This window comes from Canis lupus, chromosome 10 (genome assembly GCF_003254725.2).
Source record: "Canis lupus dingo isolate Sandy chromosome 10, ASM325472v2, whole genome shotgun sequence".
NCBI classification, from domain to species: domain Eukaryota; kingdom Metazoa; phylum Chordata; class Mammalia; order Carnivora; family Canidae; genus Canis; species Canis lupus.
In genome coordinates, this window is record NC_064252.1 from 374,186 (window position 1) to 389,370 (window position 15,185).

The 15,185-nt window shown below is 59.4% G+C and overlaps 3 protein-coding genes across 7 annotated transcripts; 2 read left to right on the forward strand and 1 right to left on the reverse strand.

The window, feature by feature from the left end:
• The first annotated feature begins 2,046 nt into the window (after positions 1–2,046).
• BLOC1S1 (biogenesis of lysosomal organelles complex 1 subunit 1) lies at positions 2,047–5,332 on the forward strand. Its single transcript, XM_025477101.3, has 4 exons — positions 2,047–2,195; positions 2,639–2,711; positions 4,783–4,915; positions 5,145–5,332. The coding sequence occupies exons 1-4, from the start codon at positions 2,135–2,137 to the stop codon at positions 5,253–5,255; spliced, it is 378 nt and encodes a 125-aa protein (XP_025332886.1). The 5' UTR covers positions 2,047–2,134; the 3' UTR covers positions 5,256–5,332.
• Positions 5,333–5,470: 138 nt separating this feature from the next.
• On the forward strand, positions 5,471–10,646 carry RDH5 (retinol dehydrogenase 5). Of its 4 annotated transcripts, none has more exons than XM_025477099.3 (5): positions 5,471–6,127; positions 6,706–7,051; positions 7,275–7,533; positions 9,530–9,693; positions 9,955–10,646. In XM_025477099.3, exons 2-5 carry the CDS (start codon positions 6,742–6,744, stop codon positions 10,176–10,178), a joined length of 957 nt encoding a protein of 318 aa, XP_025332884.1. In that variant the 5' UTR covers positions 5,471–6,127; positions 6,706–6,741; the 3' UTR covers positions 10,179–10,646. The 4 variants fall into 4 exon arrangements, with proteins under 4 accessions (XP_025332884.1, XP_025332885.1, XP_035552176.1 ...); XM_025477100.3 differs by having other exon boundaries at positions 6,725–7,051; XM_035696283.2 differs by having other exon boundaries at positions 5,471–5,697; positions 5,998–7,051.
• An 834-nt stretch (positions 10,647–11,480) lies between these two features.
• Positions 11,481–14,392, reverse strand: CD63 (CD63 molecule). Of its 2 annotated transcripts, none has more exons than XM_025477097.3 (8): positions 14,275–14,392; positions 13,802–13,877; positions 12,836–13,024; positions 12,570–12,644; positions 12,372–12,467; positions 12,122–12,262; positions 11,807–11,890; positions 11,481–11,639 (listed from the first exon to the last, which is right to left on the reverse strand). In XM_025477097.3, the coding sequence occupies exons 2-8, from the start codon at positions 13,865–13,867 to the stop codon at positions 11,574–11,576; spliced, it is 717 nt and encodes a 238-aa protein (XP_025332882.1). In that variant the 5' UTR covers positions 13,868–13,877; positions 14,275–14,392; the 3' UTR covers positions 11,481–11,573. The 2 variants fall into 2 exon arrangements, with proteins under 2 accessions (XP_025332882.1, XP_048971047.1); XM_049115090.1 differs by lacking the exon at positions 14,275–14,392 and adding an exon at positions 14,112–14,162.
• Positions 14,393–15,185: the final 793 nt, after the last annotated feature.

The following is a 15,185-nucleotide window of genomic DNA, read 5'->3' on the forward strand; positions in this document are numbered from 1 at the left end:
TTGGCCCAGGGCTTATTAACTAAAGCTAACTCAGAAAGAAACTCAAAAGAATAAGGAAATGGGGAGGAGGGGTGAGGTGGGGAACGTGGAGTTGCATTCATTCATTCTAAGAAAAAATAATCCGGGTGGGAAAGTGTAAGGAGATGTGGGCAGAAAGATTTCAAATGTCAAGAGTCATTCTTCAGAGATCCATGAAGCTTGTGTCCATCTCAACCAAAGTCGGGTGGGGAGCTGAGCTTCAACTCAGCAGAAACTGAAATTACACAGTGAGCAGCAAACGCCTAGATAAAAAGCACCCGGAGGAGGACCCTGGAGAGATGGGGGGGTCCCCAGATTCAGGTTCCCCTGTCCTCTGCCCAGCTCTAGGGCAAAGGAACAGCCAGTGTGCGGAGAGGGGGGCGGAGCTGATGTCTGCAGAGTCCTGGCAGTCTCTCTACTGATCATGAAAACATCAAGCCCTTGTGCCAGGGGGGTGAGGGTAACACAGGATGGGCTGGCACCCTCCCTGAGTCAGCCTAATCTTAACATTCACAAACTCACCCCTGAAACCCCCAACACCAACCCCCCTCATTAGCCCCTGCCCTCTGTTTCACATTCCCTAGCAACCCCCTCCAACCCCGGCTCTTTCCTCCCAGGCCCCACAGCTCTGGGAGTGAGGCACTGAGCACCTTCCAGTAAGCTTCTATTTTGCTTGCTCACTGCAGTTGGAAACTGGAGCCAAGCGGAGGTTGGGGGGAGGACTGGACTAGGCTGCCTGGTGATGCTCTCACTCTTCCCCCTTCTATTGATCAGCCCCTCACTGGAGGGAGCCTCTTCCCAAACACTCCTCCCCTGCCAGGATTCCCTTCAGCTGTGCCCACAGGCTAGAAGGGCACAGTGACAAGAGACAGAGCCTCCCCTCGCGGGGTCTTGCCCGTGCTTATGCAGCAGATAAAGTGGTTACACTCAGGCTCTGGAGTCAAATAGCCTGGATTTGTATCCCAGCTCTACCACTTACCAGCTCTACTACTTAACTGTTCTGTACCTCAGATTCTTCATCTGAAAGTTGAGGATAACAGTTCTGGGGATTAAATGAGTTAATACATGTAAGGGGACCCATGGTGAGTACTCAGGAAATATTTGAAAAATAAATTATAGTACACGTTTAAGCATAAACACATACGTATGCAGCATCCAACATTTTTATTCAGAATTCTTATCTTGGTGGCATTTAATGTTCTGCTTTATGCTACCACTTAACCATTTCATTCACTGATCTTTTCGCGGTTACACACCAACCGGGATTTAAGGTGCTACTCTGCAAATGGGTGAATGAGTCAATCAATCAGTAATCTTCAGCTATTTCTCAGAAAAATTCAAGAATGGTGTATTCTAAATCAGCACCCACTTCTCTTCGCCTGCGTCACGAAGCCACTTTTCTACTATGTAACCGAATCCCATAGTGATTTCAACCGAAAATGAGAGAATGCCAAAGTTGAAAACAGCCTTAGACATGGTTTAGCCCAGGGATTCTCAACGTGAGATGCCTCCTAGAATTAGCTGGAGAACTTTTTAAAAATACTTGGGCTCCGCTCCTTAGAGATCTAGTTACTGGGTATTTTTAAAAACATCCCCAGGTGGTTCTAATGGTTAGCCAGGGCTGAGAACTACTGATTTAACTCCATCCCCTTATTCTACTAGGAGGAAAACCAAAATGCAGAGCACCTGCCCAGAGTCTCGGCACGTTGGCGCGCGGTGCACCGAGAGGCTGCGGCAACAGCAAGGATGCGTTGGGGAGGTTTGTAATTGTTGCTTGTTGGAGTTAGTCTTGGCATCATCTGTCTTTAGTTCGGGGACGTGTTACATGCTTTACCTTTTACTGTGACAGCAGCACTTACTCTTCTGGTAAGACCGAAAGGGCTCGCATTCCCTGACCACAAAAGGACAGAGCTGGGATCAGACCCCGCACGCTCGGCCCGCGAGGCCGCCAGGAGGCCGGAGAGCGACTTCTCCGACGCTCCCCCAGCCGCGCCCCGACAGCGAGCCGAGCGCAGCCCCGCCCGCTCCGCCGCCGGGAGCCGCCGCCCCGCCCCCGGGCCTCACGTGACGGGGCGGCCACGTGACCGCCGCCGCCGCCGCCGCCGCCGCCGCCGCCATGCTGTCGCGCCTGCTGAGGGAGCACCAGGCCAAGCAGAGCGAACGCAAGGAGCTGCAGGGTGAGCCGCCGGCCGCCCGCCCTCCTGTCCCCACGGCCTGGCCTCGGCGCGGAGCCTGGGCCTCGAGTAGCGGCCGGGCCCGGGCGCCGCGGGCGGGTGGGGGCGCTGTCCGCGGACGACGCGTCGTCCGCCCGCGGGAACGGCCCCGCGCGGTGCCCGTCGGCCCCGGAGCCCCGGCCCGAGCGCGGGGAGGACGCCGGTGACGGAGGGGCCGTGGGCCCGGGGCCGCGGGAGTGCGGGCGGGACCCGGCCGGGCTGCGAGGCCGCGGGGGGGCGGGGGGCTGCCACGCCTGGGCGCCGCGGCCGCCCCTCCCCCGGGCACCGCCCCTCCCCCCGCCCCCGGACGGCCGCCGCGGGGGTTCCGGCCGCGAGCCGACACGGGCCGAGCCGGCGCCGGCCTTCCGGCAACCGAGTCTCCCTTCGAACCCTTTCCCCGCTGCCAGAGAAGAGGAGGCGGGAAGCCATCGCCGCAGCGACCTGCCTCACGGAAGCGCTGGTGGATCACCTCAATGTGGGGTACGACCGCCCCTGCGAGCCGGGCGCCGCGGCCTGGCAGTCACACTGCGCCCCAGGCCGCGCCCCGGGCCGTCCCCGCCCCTGCCCCCCCTCCCCCCCCCCCCCACCGCCGGCTGTACGGGAAGAGCTTGAGGCCGCCCTGACCCCTCAGGTCCAAGCACCAGAGCAGCCGCAGCGGCTGGAGAAGCAGCCAGCTTGCCCCTCCCCACAGGGACCTCCCTGGTGCTCACAACCTCATGCCATCTGCCCCCCTCCCGTCCCCCTCCCAGTCCAGCTCTCACGTCGGCAGGAGGGCACTCTCCCTCCTGCACCAGAACTTGCCCCACCTCCTTCACCTCCCACCCTCTGGCAGGCCCAGGGAGCAGCTGGCAGGAAAGAGATGGCACAGCTGGCGAGGGCGAGGGCAGAACCGACGCCAGGAGCTATGGCACAGCCAGGCTGTCTGCTCCCTTCCTTCCGGGGCTCCCGAGACACCCCCCCCACCCCCCCGCCAGTCCTATGTGCCAATGCCAGTAACAGCGGAAGACCTGGGAAGGAGCAAAGACTATTGTCTCTTGACCCTGAGGGACCCAGAAGAGTGCTGAGATAGATGGTGATGGGAAGGAAAGGGGCTGCACGATGCCTTCCACCCCAGATCAAGCAGAATGGCTTGGTTGTGCATCCAGAAACTGAGTCACCCAAGTGAGCCATGCAGGCACTGTCTTCTTCATTACTCATCTCTGGGGATGATTAGGGGACAAGAAGGCTGTGGTTGGGGCCTCTGATCTCTCTCCCCTCCAGACTTCTCCCATTACTCGGTGTGAAAGAGGGAGGTCCACAGGAAAACTAGGATTTTAGGAACTCCCAGGGGAATCTCTTAAAGTGTTAGGAGCCCCTTGCTACTACTGTTTCAGCTCCTACGCTACCCCCTGCTGTCTCCCAAGGAGGAAGGATGGGGTCTGCCCCCTTTTCCTCCCTCCCACATGGGCGCCTCCTGGGCTCTGCTGTGAGACTGGCCCAGACCTCTCCCTCTGCTCTTCCTTTGCTAGGGGCCGGCCACCCCTCTCAGCTTAGAGGACAGCTAAGCCAAAGCCAGATTAGAAAGGGTTTTGTGTTGCTGCCCACGAGTCCTCTCATTCCCTGGAAAGGAAAACAAAGGCTCAGTCTATCTCAGCCCCTGTCAGGTGTCCTTCCCATTCTCTTCACCCACGCCAACCCCTTGCCCCCTCCCACCCCCACAGATTCCAGGGTGGGGGTGGGTGGGCACCAGATGTGGAGTCCCCCAGATGACCTAGAGCTTTAGGATGGGGAGTGAAAGACCCACCAACCAATGAGACAATAGTTGTGGGATGAGGAGATTGGGGAAAGGGGGACGGGGCAGGGCTCCGGGGATAGCAGCCTCATGGCAATAATGGTAACTGCAGCCTACCTTGATTGAGGAGAAAAAAAACTGCTTAGAATAGAAGGAAGAGAGGGAGGGAGAGAGAGAGCGTGTGTGTGTGTGTGTGTGTGTGTGTGTGTTCACTCATCTGTGTGAACTGATGAAAAAAGCACTGAGAGTCTGAGAGAGCCAAGAAGCAGCCCTTGGGATATCTTCTCTTGATCCTGAGTTCCTGGGGAGGGGGGTGCTCTCCCATCCCACCCCAGATTCAGGGAGAGGCCCAATTTCCCTTCCCAACCTCTTGCACTGATCCCTAGGCTTCTGAGCACTGCCAGATGTGGCCCTGCTGCTGGGTTTCCCCAGCTTCTCTGCGCCCCCTCTACCCTCCCAGCTTCTTCCCCAGGGATATTCCCACCAGGTTTATCCTCCCTTCTCTCACCCAGCTGTAAGAGTTCCTTTGGGGGGTAGGAGATGGTAAGTTTTCGGTCAGTTCCCAGGGAGGCTCTCCTGGGAATCCTGGGAGTGAGAGGAAGAAGCTGGTTCATTTGCATGTACAGCAGTCATTTGCATCACCCCCAAGAATGGCCAAAATCATGAGGTTCTCCCCATCCAGGCTTCTGGCTGCCCTCCCACCGTTGCAGTGGAATATTAGTCCTGGAGACCACTCCCCACCAGCTGGTGAGTTGATCTCATCCCTCTTCCAACCTCTAGTGTGGCCCAGGCCTACATGAACCAGAGAAAGCTGGACCATGAGGTGAAGACCCTACAGGTCCAGGCCGCCCAGTTTGCCAAGCAGACAGGCCAGTGGATCGGGATGGTGGAGAACTTTAATCAGGCACTCAAGGTGGGCCATGCTCCATCCTGGGCCCCTGCTTCCAGTCAAGTCAGCTCAGGCCTCAGGTTAAAAAGGAACTGGGGATGGTTCCCAGAAATGCTATCTGTGTCAGAGGAGCTAGAGAGATAAAAGTAGTTGGTGGGTTCAGGCAAAGTCCTTTCTAGGGGACAGATCTGCCTCCTTAGAACCTCACTCTACCCACCCTGATTCCCAGCCTCCTACCTCTTCCCCTTCCTAGGAAATCGGGGATGTGGAGAACTGGGCTCGGAGCATCGAGCTGGACATGCGCACCATTGCCACCGCACTGGAATATGTGTACAAAGGGCAGCTGCAGTCCGCCCCCTCCTAGCCCCCCTTCCCTTCCCCCCACCCCGTCCCTCCTACCTGGGGGAAGCTGATAGGCCAAGAATAAAACACAAGCCCCCATTTCTTTGTGGTGTGTTTCAAAGCTCTGCTAGACCAGCAGGGTAGGCAGGAGTGGAAGATTCGAAGACTGTTTACCCAAGTGACAGTTACCTTTTGGGTAAAGGGTGGAACTAGCTTGCACCCCTCTTTTTCTCTTCGGGCCTGGGGCAGGTGCATGCTGGGTAGGCAGAGGGTGGAAGTTTCCCACACCTCCCCAGAGAAGGTCAGTGGGCCCTGCCCCAAGCTTCCTAACTCAGGACTTCAGTTTCCTGCAGAGCAGAAACATGACAGGAGGCAGGCGTGGTCCTCGCTCTGGCTCTCTGCCGCTCCACGTGCTCGCGCCCTCTCCCGGCCTGGTGCTAAGCAGTGTCATGAGTCTGGACCAGGTTGGAGATTAATTCTTGGGCATGGGGGCACTTCGGGGCTTGGAAGGAGGAGTGACTGGGCCAAGGTCACCAACAGAGGGAGTACCCGCCGTCCTTGACATATCCCTCCTCCTGGTAGTCCATGACAGAAGCAGTCGGGCACCCGACTAGAAGAGACAGCCAGGAAGGGGGCCTGGGCACGCCAGGCCTGCGCCAAGCCTGGGCTTCAGCTGCCAGGCTCCAGCTTCCCTGGCTCCTCCTCCCAGCCCTCCCCCCCCCCCCCCCCCCGCCCCACGTACACTTAATACTTCTGGGACCCAGGCCACCCGCTGCGGACTTTGGCATTAGCTGTAGCTAGTGTGGAAGCCCGGAAAGACTGGGAGCAAAGTCTATCAACGAAGCAAAAGAAGGAGCTTCAGGCACCGTCCTGCCTGCTAGCTCTCCTCGGGAGGTAAGCAGGACACTGGGAGCCGGGGGCTCTGAGGGGGCTCTCCTGGGATCGCACCGATTGATAATTCAAAGCCGTAAGCTCTTCATGTGCTTCCTCACATGCTCTCCCCTTGACCCTGCACAGCTCCCAGGGGGGCCATGGTGGGTGTCGGCCCCGCCGCTAGAATAGAAAACAGGTTGAGACATGCAATGAGATACTCAGCATCACGCAGTAAGTTTGGAGCCAACAGGACTAAGGTGCAGGGCTCTTTGCCCTGTACAAGTTTCCAAAGAGAAGGCCCGGTTTACATTTAGAGTCTAGATGCCTCTAGCTTAGCAGGGAGGGGAGACAGCAAACCAGGTTCCTCTGCTCCTGTGCAGCACGTCTGCACACAGGCCCTGGCGACTCTGGCTTTAGTTAAGGTCGCCACACACTCGGGGTCTGCCTAGAGCTGAGCTTTGCTTAGGTGAGACATGGTTTGCCAGTTACCTACCAGGCAGGTAATTTCTCAGTCTGCTCAGATCAGACCTCCAGCTGGGGAGGCTGTTAGGGGCAAGGAGTTAAGAGCCAGCATGAACTACACAAGTCTTCCTGCCCAGCCTCGGCTGCCACCTGCAGGTCACTCGGGCTCCGCCATGTGGCTGCCTCTGCTGCTGGGAGTCTTGCTCTGGGCAGTGCTGTGGTGGCTCAGGGACCAGCAGAGCCTGCCCGCCAGCGATGCTTTCGTCTTCATCACCGGCTGTGACTCAGGCTTCGGGCGGCTTCTGGCACTGAGACTGGACCAGAGAGGCTTCCGAGTCCTGGCCAGCTGCCTGACCCCCGCGGGGGCAGAGGACCTACAGCGGGTGGCCTCCTCCCGCCTCCACACCACCCTGCTTGATGTCACTGAGCCCCAAAGTGTCCAGCGGGCAGCCAAGTGGGTGGAAACACATGTCGGGGAAGCAGGTGAGTAGTGGGGGGGGGGGGCCAGGACTGTGGTGCAGGGTGCTCGGTTAGGGGGCAATGGGAACCTGGAGGGCCTGGGTGGGGAAGGAACATGATCCGGACACAGAGCATCAGAAAACTAGAGTTTTCCCTGCATGGAGCCTGCTGCTTTCTCCCTCTGCGCCTCTCTCTCTGTGTCAGAATGCCTTACCCACCCTATGGTATGTGTCTCCTCTCTCCACAGGGCTTTTTGGTCTGGTGAATAACGCTGGTGTGGCAGGGATCATCGGGCCCACCCCGTGGCTCACACAGGATGATTTCCATCGGGTGCTTAATGTGAATACGCTGGGTCCCATCAGGGTCACCCTTGCCCTGCTGCCCCTCCTACAGCAGTCCCGGGGCCGAGTGGTCAACATCAGCAGTGTCTTGGGCCGCCTGGCAGCCAATGGTGGTGGCTACTGTGTCTCCAAGTTTGGCCTGGAGGCCTTCTCTGATAGCCTCAGGTGAGGGGTGCAGAGCCCTGGGCAGCCCTGCAGAGATGATGAAACAGCATAGTGGGATGCTGAGGAGGAGACAGCGTAGGGCTCAACTTCATGGGTTCAACCCCAGCCTCCTCTCATGGGAGCTTTGCGACCTTGATAGGTTACTTCTCTTTACCCCAGTTTATTCCCCATCTGCTAAATCTGGATGAGGAGACCTGCTTCATGGGTGCTGGGAGTGACATGAGGTACCTGTAAGGCCCCCGCAGAGCCCGGCACATAGAAGATGCCCCAAGAAGCCCTGCTATCATTATTAGTAATTTTTTTTTTTTTTGAGAGAGGGTGGGGGAGCAGGGGAGCGGGTGCACAACAGGGGGAGGGGCACAGGGAGAGGGAGAAGTGGACTCCCCGCTGAGCAGGAGGCCTGATCCGGGGCTGGATCCCAGGACCCTGAGATCATGACCTGAGCCAAAGCCAGATGCTTAAGCAACTGAGCCACCCAGGTGCCCCTAGTGTTATTAATAACTGTTTTTTGTGATGAACTAGTACCTTTACAGAACATTTTTCTCATTTATTTCTCCCAGCAGCCCTCTAAGGGATAGGCATTAATATCCTCAGAGTAACGTAACTTACCAAGACCACACAACTAGTTGGTGGAAGCGCTGGGACTTACTCCCAGGTCTGTTTGCCCCTCATCTTTATGTTCTCCTGCTGTTCATCTTTTTTTTTTTTTCTTTATTTTTTTTTTTTAAGATTTTGTTTGTTTATTCATGAGAGACAGAGAAAGAGGCAGGGACACAGGCAGAGGGAGAAGCAGGTGCTCCACGTGGAGCACGATGCAGGACTCGGTCCCGGGACTCCACGCTCAACTGCTGAGCCACCCAGGTGCCCCTGTCCTTCATCTTTAAACAATAATGTTCAAAGTCCCATGAGCACAAAAGACTCTTGGCAAGTACCACACGGGAGCAGGGCCTGAATTTTGAACAGTGCAAGTACCCCCCAGCCACCCCATCTTCTGTAGGAAACCTGCCTTCATCACCATCACTCAACAAAGAATTTCAGTCATGTGCTTTTGTCCCTATCCCTTGGTCTTTTAACTTTCCTATCAACATCATGAACACATGCTTCATACTTGGATTTCTGTATCCATGTCAAGGGGGTTGAATGTGTCTCTGCGGGCTCCCCAGCAAATACCAGTCTACACCCTTCCTGTTGAGCACTCAGGACTCAACCCTGTGTTCTAGGACTAGGGAATGGGGTTCTAGGTCAGGAGTTGGCAAACCGGTTCTCAGGCCAAATCTGGCCAGTCACCTACAAGCTAATAATGGCGTTTACATTTTTTTTTTTAATTTATTCTTGAGAGACATAGAAAGAAGCAGAGACACAGGCAGAGGGAGAGGCAGGCTCCCTGAAGGGAGCCCGATGTGGGACTCGATCCCAGGTCTCCAGGATCACACCCTGAGCTGAAGGCGGCACTAAACCGCTGAGCCACCCGGGCTGCCCACATTTTTTTTTTTTAAGGATTATTTGAGAGACCGCATGTGCCAGGGTGCGCATGGGGGGAGGGGCAGAGGGAGGAGAGAGAATCTCAAGGAAAGTCCATGCAAGGCTCCATCCCTTGACCCCGAGATAACGACCCAAGCCAAAGTCAAGAGTTGGATGCCCAGCGTACTGAGCCACCCAGGTGCACCTGGTGTTTACATTTTAAATGGTTACATTGCAAATGGTTATGTAAGTACCTACCTGTTACTAATTTTTAGGCCTGCATTGCCAAAAATATTTACTGTCTGGCCCTTTAAGAAGGGTACTGATCCCTGTTCTAGATCATAGAGTATGAAGAAAAAAAAAAAAAAACTCAAAAATAACTGGTCACTTGCCCCCCTCTGAGGATAGCAGGGATCCCCTTCACCTTCAGGACCCCTGTCCCTGGCCTGTGATAGCTTTCCCATCTTAGCCCCCAGCCTCATGTCCCTTTCCTATAAGAGCAAGAACCCAGAAACCTTCCTCTATCCCCATCCAGGCGGGATGTGGCTCATTTTGGGGTCCGAGTCTCCATCGTGGAGCCCGGCTTCTTCCGAACCCCCGTGACAAACCTGGAGCATTTGGAGAACACACTGCAGGAGTGCTGGGCACGGCTACCTCCCAGCACACAGGCCCACTATGGGGAGGCCTTTCTCCCCAAGTGTGAGTATTGGGGCCCACACAGGTATATGAAGGGAAAGGGAAATGTCAGAAAGGCCCTCCTACACCAGCCTGCTGGGAGAAGGTGGGGGTCAATGGGATGCCACCGAACACTCAGACTATGGAACCTGCCTGCCTACCACACTGGGGAGGGACTAAGGATCCCTCTCACTTCTGGGGACCAGCTCCAGGACCCAGAAGGTGGGGCCTGAGATGGGCTGGAATGGGCAGGGACACTGATTACAACCACCTCCTGGGATGTAGACTTGCAAGTGCAGCAGCACATCATGAGCCTGATCTGTGACCCAGACCTGACCAAGGTGAGCAGGTGCCTGGAACATGCCCTGACTGCTCGTTACCCCAGAACCCGGTACAGCCCAGGCTGGGATGCCAAGCTGCTCTGGCTGCCAGCCTCCTACCTGCCAGCCAGCCTGGTGGATGCTGTGCTCACCTGGGTCCTTCCCAAGCCTGCCCAGGCAGTCTACTGAATCCAGCTGTCCAGCAAGAGATTGTTTTCTGTCCCCACCCTGGTACTGCCTGGTGGCCTGCACAAACTAAGCACTCAATAAATGTGTATTGTTAAAAAAAAAAAGAAAACACCGTAGATGGGCAGAAATGAAGTTGCCTGGTGAGAGACTGGCCCCATTTGAGAGCTACCCCTTAGGCTGACTTCCTGCCCAGGGTCTCTGGCCTGTTTAGTATGTGCAAAACAACCAGCAACCACTGAGCATCTGCCCTCCCCTCTGACCGCCTGTCTGCAGGCGCTCTTTGGAGCTGCACCTGGAAGAATGGCCATCAGACGGCACTGGTGGACATTTCACTTCCTTTCAGTTCACTGTTGGGAGTGCCAGTGGCCTTACCTGTTTTTCTTGGGAGGGAGGGAAGGTGGTAAAGTGGGGTCAGGGCAAGGCTGGGTGGTTTCCATGGGGAAAAACAAAAGGCAATACCCACTTAAATTATCCTTGTTTTTGTTTTTTTTTTTTTTTTTTTTTAAAGATTTGAGAGCGAGTTCAAGCAGCAGGGGATGGGCAGAGGGAGAGAAAACTCAAACCGACTCCCCACTGAAGGGGAGCCCAACATGGGGCTCAGTCAAATAACCCTGAGATCCTGACCTGAGTCAAAGTTAAGAGTCGGAAGCTCAGGGGATCCCTGGGTGGCTCAGCAGTTTAGCGCCTGCCTTTGGCCCAGGGCCTAATCCTGGAGTCCCGGGATCGAGTTCCGCATCAGGCTCCCCACATGGAGCCTGCTTCTTTCTCTCTCTGCCCCTCTGTCTCTGTGTGTCTCTCATAAATAAATACATACAATCTTTAAAAAAAAAAAAGTTGGACACCCAACCAGTTGAGCCACCCAGGAGCCCCTACATTGTCCTCTAAGAAGGATGGACACAACTTCTCACCACCCACAAAGGAGCCAGGCCCCCTTTGCTGGAGGGAGTTGCTAGGCCCTCAGAGGTGGCCAGAATAGGAGGGGAGAGATGTAGGTTTGGGATCACCTCTCCCAGGTAGCACCTCTGGGGGGAATCCCTTTGACTTTTGCAGGAGGTGGCTTCCTGCACGTTGCAGCACATGGCTATGAGACAGGGAGGGCACTGGGCCCCAGCCTCCTCCAGGTCCCCACTTTGACTGCCAGCCCACCAATGCCTTTAGCGAAATCCACCTTTCCTAAACAGCCCCCCCCCCAAAAAAAATAAGCCTTTCTTTCCCAAGGTGCATATAGAACAAGGTCCCAGAGAACAAATACGGGTGAGCAGGAAAGGATAAAGTATCATTCTTCGAGATAAACTGAGACTATTTTTTCAGTCTGAAAAAATAATCCGTTTAATTGAAAAACCTGGAGTGTACTATCCCACTCCCTTAGATGAAGGGGCTGAAGAGACCAGACCCCTACATGACTTCATAGCCACTTCGGATACTCTTCACGAGGCAGCAGGCGAAGACAATTCCCAGTACCTAAAAGCAAAGAGGAGTCAGAAAGGCAAAGTATCCCAGGCCCACTCAGGAGACCCCAAACACAACCAGGGGCCCCAGGTTCCCCAGGCCAGGACTTCCCTAGCACCCTCCTCCCACTGCCCCAATTGCCCAGATGCCCCAGAATGAGTCCCAAGGGGGCCTCTCACCTCCACGAAGGCAATGCCCAGGGCCGCTGCAGCCACCACCAGCACATTGCTTCTCAGCCAGCCCCCAATCTTCTCCACGCAGCCCTGAAGGACGGTGGGCACACAAGCGAGAACGGAGTCAGAAACTTCCCACCCACCTCCTCTGCTCCATCTGGCTCTCCCCCGCTCTGCACCGTTCACCGCACTGCTAACGTTCCCAGATGCCCTCCGCATCCCAGGGCCCCAACCCTCTCCACCTCCATCCCTGGGCCCTCTCAACCCTAGAAACCTTTCCCAAGTTTTCCCAGTCCCCTGCTATCTCAGCTGCTTCCCCACCTCAGAGTAGATATTCTTCACATTGAAAGAAATCCCACAGTCCTTCGTGACATTGATGCAGCAGGAGTCAGGGACCTGGCCCTTGGGCATGAGAGAGACGGTCTGCCAGTCTGTGTAGTTAGCGGCCCCGCAGCACTTAAACTGCAGGACGAGAGAAATACAGGGCAGGGGCTTGTTACCTAAACCTCCGCCTTCGACACGGAGATGAGACTCTTCCTCCCCGCTAGCCGCTCCCAGCAAGCTCACTCACATCCTCCTGCATCCTGTCCAGGATCGAAGCCGTGTGGTTGTTTTTCTGATAATTCTTCATCTGCTCCCGGAAGTCCTTATTAAACTCTGACATCACCTGGGAGCAGGAAAGAGCATCGTGGGGGTCAGACTTTAGGGCACGCGCGTCCCAGAGCAGCCAGCCCTGTGAGGCAGGGCCCTCCGCTTCCTCCCCGCTTACCTTGTCTCTAAACACATAGCCAGCGATGGCTGCGGCCACCTCCACCAGCATGATAAGGGACAGGAAGATGGCAAACTGCGGGCACAGCGGACAGGGGTCAGGTGTGGAGTCCCGGTGAGAGTGGCCTGCTGTGGCCCAGCCAGCCTCTAGCCCACTCAGAGAGGTTCTCCTCCCCCACCTGCCTCGCTTCGCCCCTGGATCCCCCTCTCCCTAGAAGCCCCTCCCAGCAGGCCCAGGCACCCACAGCGGCCCCACACCCGGCTCACCGTGATCATAAGACAGTAGTTCTCCTTGCAGGCCCCACAGCAGCCCACAAAGGCCACCAGGAAGAGGAAGGCGCCCACTGCGATGATGACCACGGGCAACAGGGAGCCAGGCGTGGCCCCCTGGACAATGGTCTGACTCAGGACCAGCTGGGCCCCTACACCCACGGCGATGAGCCCCACCGCACAGGCCTGTGAGGACAGGTCAGGGTTAGGCCGGGCCCACCAGCCATCAGGCCTCCGCGCAGGGGGCAGCAGGTACGCCCAAGCACAGACGTAGCCCCACCCAGGGAGACGGATTCGCGCGCCTCCAGGAAGGATTGCAGGGAAGGAGGACAACCCGTATCTGCCCCCACAGTTTGATCAAATGCCAACAGAGAAGTTCCCAGAAAGCCCTGACCCCAGGGCATGTATCCTCACCTAGAGTGGTACTTCCTCGGGGCCTCTAGGGCGCCCAGGCGCGCCCCAGCCGCAGCCTCCCGGCCTGCCCTACCCTCATCAGTTGTGACGGGGCTTCCTCAGGCCACAAGGCCGGGGGCGGAGGGGACAAGAAGCAGAGGCACGAGTGGGGCCCCTCCCCGGACAAAGAGCAGCGTGTGAGGCCGGGAGGCCAGGACGGGAGCAAACCGAGGTGGGCAGAGGCCTTTCCCACCCCCGGCAGCCGACAGGAGCCCGGGGAAGCAGGGAACGAGGGGGTGAGGGGCAGGGCAGGCGGGGTGCGGGGGAGAGGGGGCCCCGCGGCGATAGCCATCAGGCGGCCGTTGGCCGGTTGCCCCACTGCCCTATCACAGCGGTTGGGTCACCGGACAGGAAGGGCCAGAAGGGGCGAGGGGGAGGGTGCGGCGCGCCCACGCCGTCCGTCCTGGGTCCGCACCGCCTCGGAGGTCCCCGAAAGCTGCGGCGGTGGGCGCGCTGCGGCCCCCGGCTCTTCCTCCCGCGTCCGGGCCCCAGGGCCCCCTTCGCACTCACGCAGAAGGCCAGCAGCAGGACGTAGAGCAGGAACTTGACACACTTCATTCCTCCTTCCACCGCCATGGCTGCAGGCCTGCGGGGGGCGCCGGTGAGGGGCGTCGGGGCCCCCGGTCCCGGCCCCTCCCACCCGGAAACCCGCGGTCGGGGCCACGTCCCCAGCCCCCTCTCCTCCTGGGCCCGAGAGCGGCGGGGGCGACCGCCGCCCTCCCGCCCGGCCCCGCCCCGGCCCCAGGGCGCCCTCCCGGCCGCAGCCCGTCCCCGCCCCGGGCCCCCGCCCCCGGCCCCGCGCTCCCGGCTCCCCACGCACGGTCGCCGCCGCCGGGGCCTCCGGAACTTCGCGAAGTTGCAAAGTGGCGAGGGCTCGGGAGTGCGGCGGGCCCTGGGCTCCGGGCCGAGCCGCGGCGGGGGCGGCCGCCCGCGACCCCGGACCCCGGACCCCGCCCGCACGCAGGCCGGGCCCGCGGCCTCACCTGGGCTCCCCGACGCTGCGCTCCGCTCTCCCGCCGCCGCCGCCGCCGCCGCCCCGGGCTCTTTAGCGGCGCCCCCCGCCTGCGCCCCGCCCGCCCGCCGCGGCCCCGCCCCGGCTCCAGCCCCGGCCCCCCCTCCGCCCGGGCCGCCGGCCTCCCTCGTGACGCGGGAACAGCTGCGGCTTGAGTCACCCGGCCGCCGAGGGGAGGGCCGAGCCCCCCGCCCGCCAGGGCCACGTGGCCCCTGCCCGGAAGGCGCCCCCCCGCGACGGAAGGCGGCGGGGCTGGGCCGCGGGGCCCGGGGCCCCTGGGCTGGGAGGGCGGGGCCGGCGGCCCCCGACTCCGTGCGGTCCGGACCCGGGTTACGCTGCGAGCCGCCGGGCCGGGCCGCGCGACGGGAGGTGCTCGGGAGGCGCCCCCATCCCCGGCCCGGCTCCCGGCCCCGCTCCCGGCCCCGCTCCGGCCCGGCTGAAGCCCCCGCCCCGCGTCGGCAGAGGGCGCTGCGAGCTCCCTGGCGTCGGGTGCAGGCGGTCGGGAAAAAGCTTCCAGAAAGTCCCTGGCCTCACATCCCGGGAGTCCCCCAACCTTTGCAGCGGGCGCCTCGCCTGTGGGTGCCTCGCCTGTGGGTGCCGGCCCGGCCTCCGGGCTGCGGGGGGGTGGGGGGTGCTGAGCACCGCAGGAGGCCCTCGGAGCCTGCGCCCCCCTCTAGGGGCGGTTGACGCCTCTGTGCCCCCGGCGCGCCGGGCTCGGCCGCGGTCTGGGGAGGCTGCGCAGGCAGGCCTCTGCCTTCTGCAAGTGCCCGTCCCGGCCTCGCGGGCAGCAGCTCGCAGCCCCGGCTGGGGAAGGGGCGGGGGCGGCGTCCGGGGGCGGCCTCCAGCTGCCCCCCAGCTATCCCCTCCAGCTGCCCCCCCCCA

Coding starts and splice junctions, on each gene's coding strand:
- RDH5 (XM_049115088.1), top strand. CDS start 6,580: ATGGTTTGCCAGTTACCTACCAGGCAGGTAATTTCTCAGTCTGCTCAG. Junction 7,534..9,529: donor GCCTTCTCTGATAGCCTCAG/GTGAGGGGTGCA, acceptor ATCCCCATCCAG/GCGGGATGTGGCTCATTTTG. Junction 9,694..9,954: donor GGAGGCCTTTCTCCCCAAGT/GTGAGTATTGGG, acceptor CCTGGGATGTAG/ACTTGCAAGTGCAGCAGCAC.
- CD63 (XM_025477097.3), bottom strand. CDS start 13,867: ATGGCGGTGGAAGGAGGAATGAAGTGTGTCAAGTTCCTGCTCTACGTC. Junction 12,645..12,835: donor ACTACTGTCTTATGATCACG/GTGAGCCGGGTG, acceptor CTGTGCCCGCAG/TTTGCCATCTTCCTGTCCCT. Junction 11,891..12,121: donor TGAAGAATATCTACTCTGAG/GTGGGGAAGCAG, acceptor ACCGTCCTTCAG/GGCTGCGTGGAGAAGATTGG.
- BLOC1S1 (XM_025477101.3), top strand. CDS start 2,135: ATGCTGTCGCGCCTGCTGAGGGAGCACCAGGCCAAGCAGAGCGAACGC. Junction 2,196..2,638: donor CGAACGCAAGGAGCTGCAGG/GTGAGCCGCCGG, acceptor CCCCGCTGCCAG/AGAAGAGGAGGCGGGAAGCC. Junction 4,916..5,144: donor ACTTTAATCAGGCACTCAAG/GTGGGCCATGCT, acceptor TCCCCTTCCTAG/GAAATCGGGGATGTGGAGAA.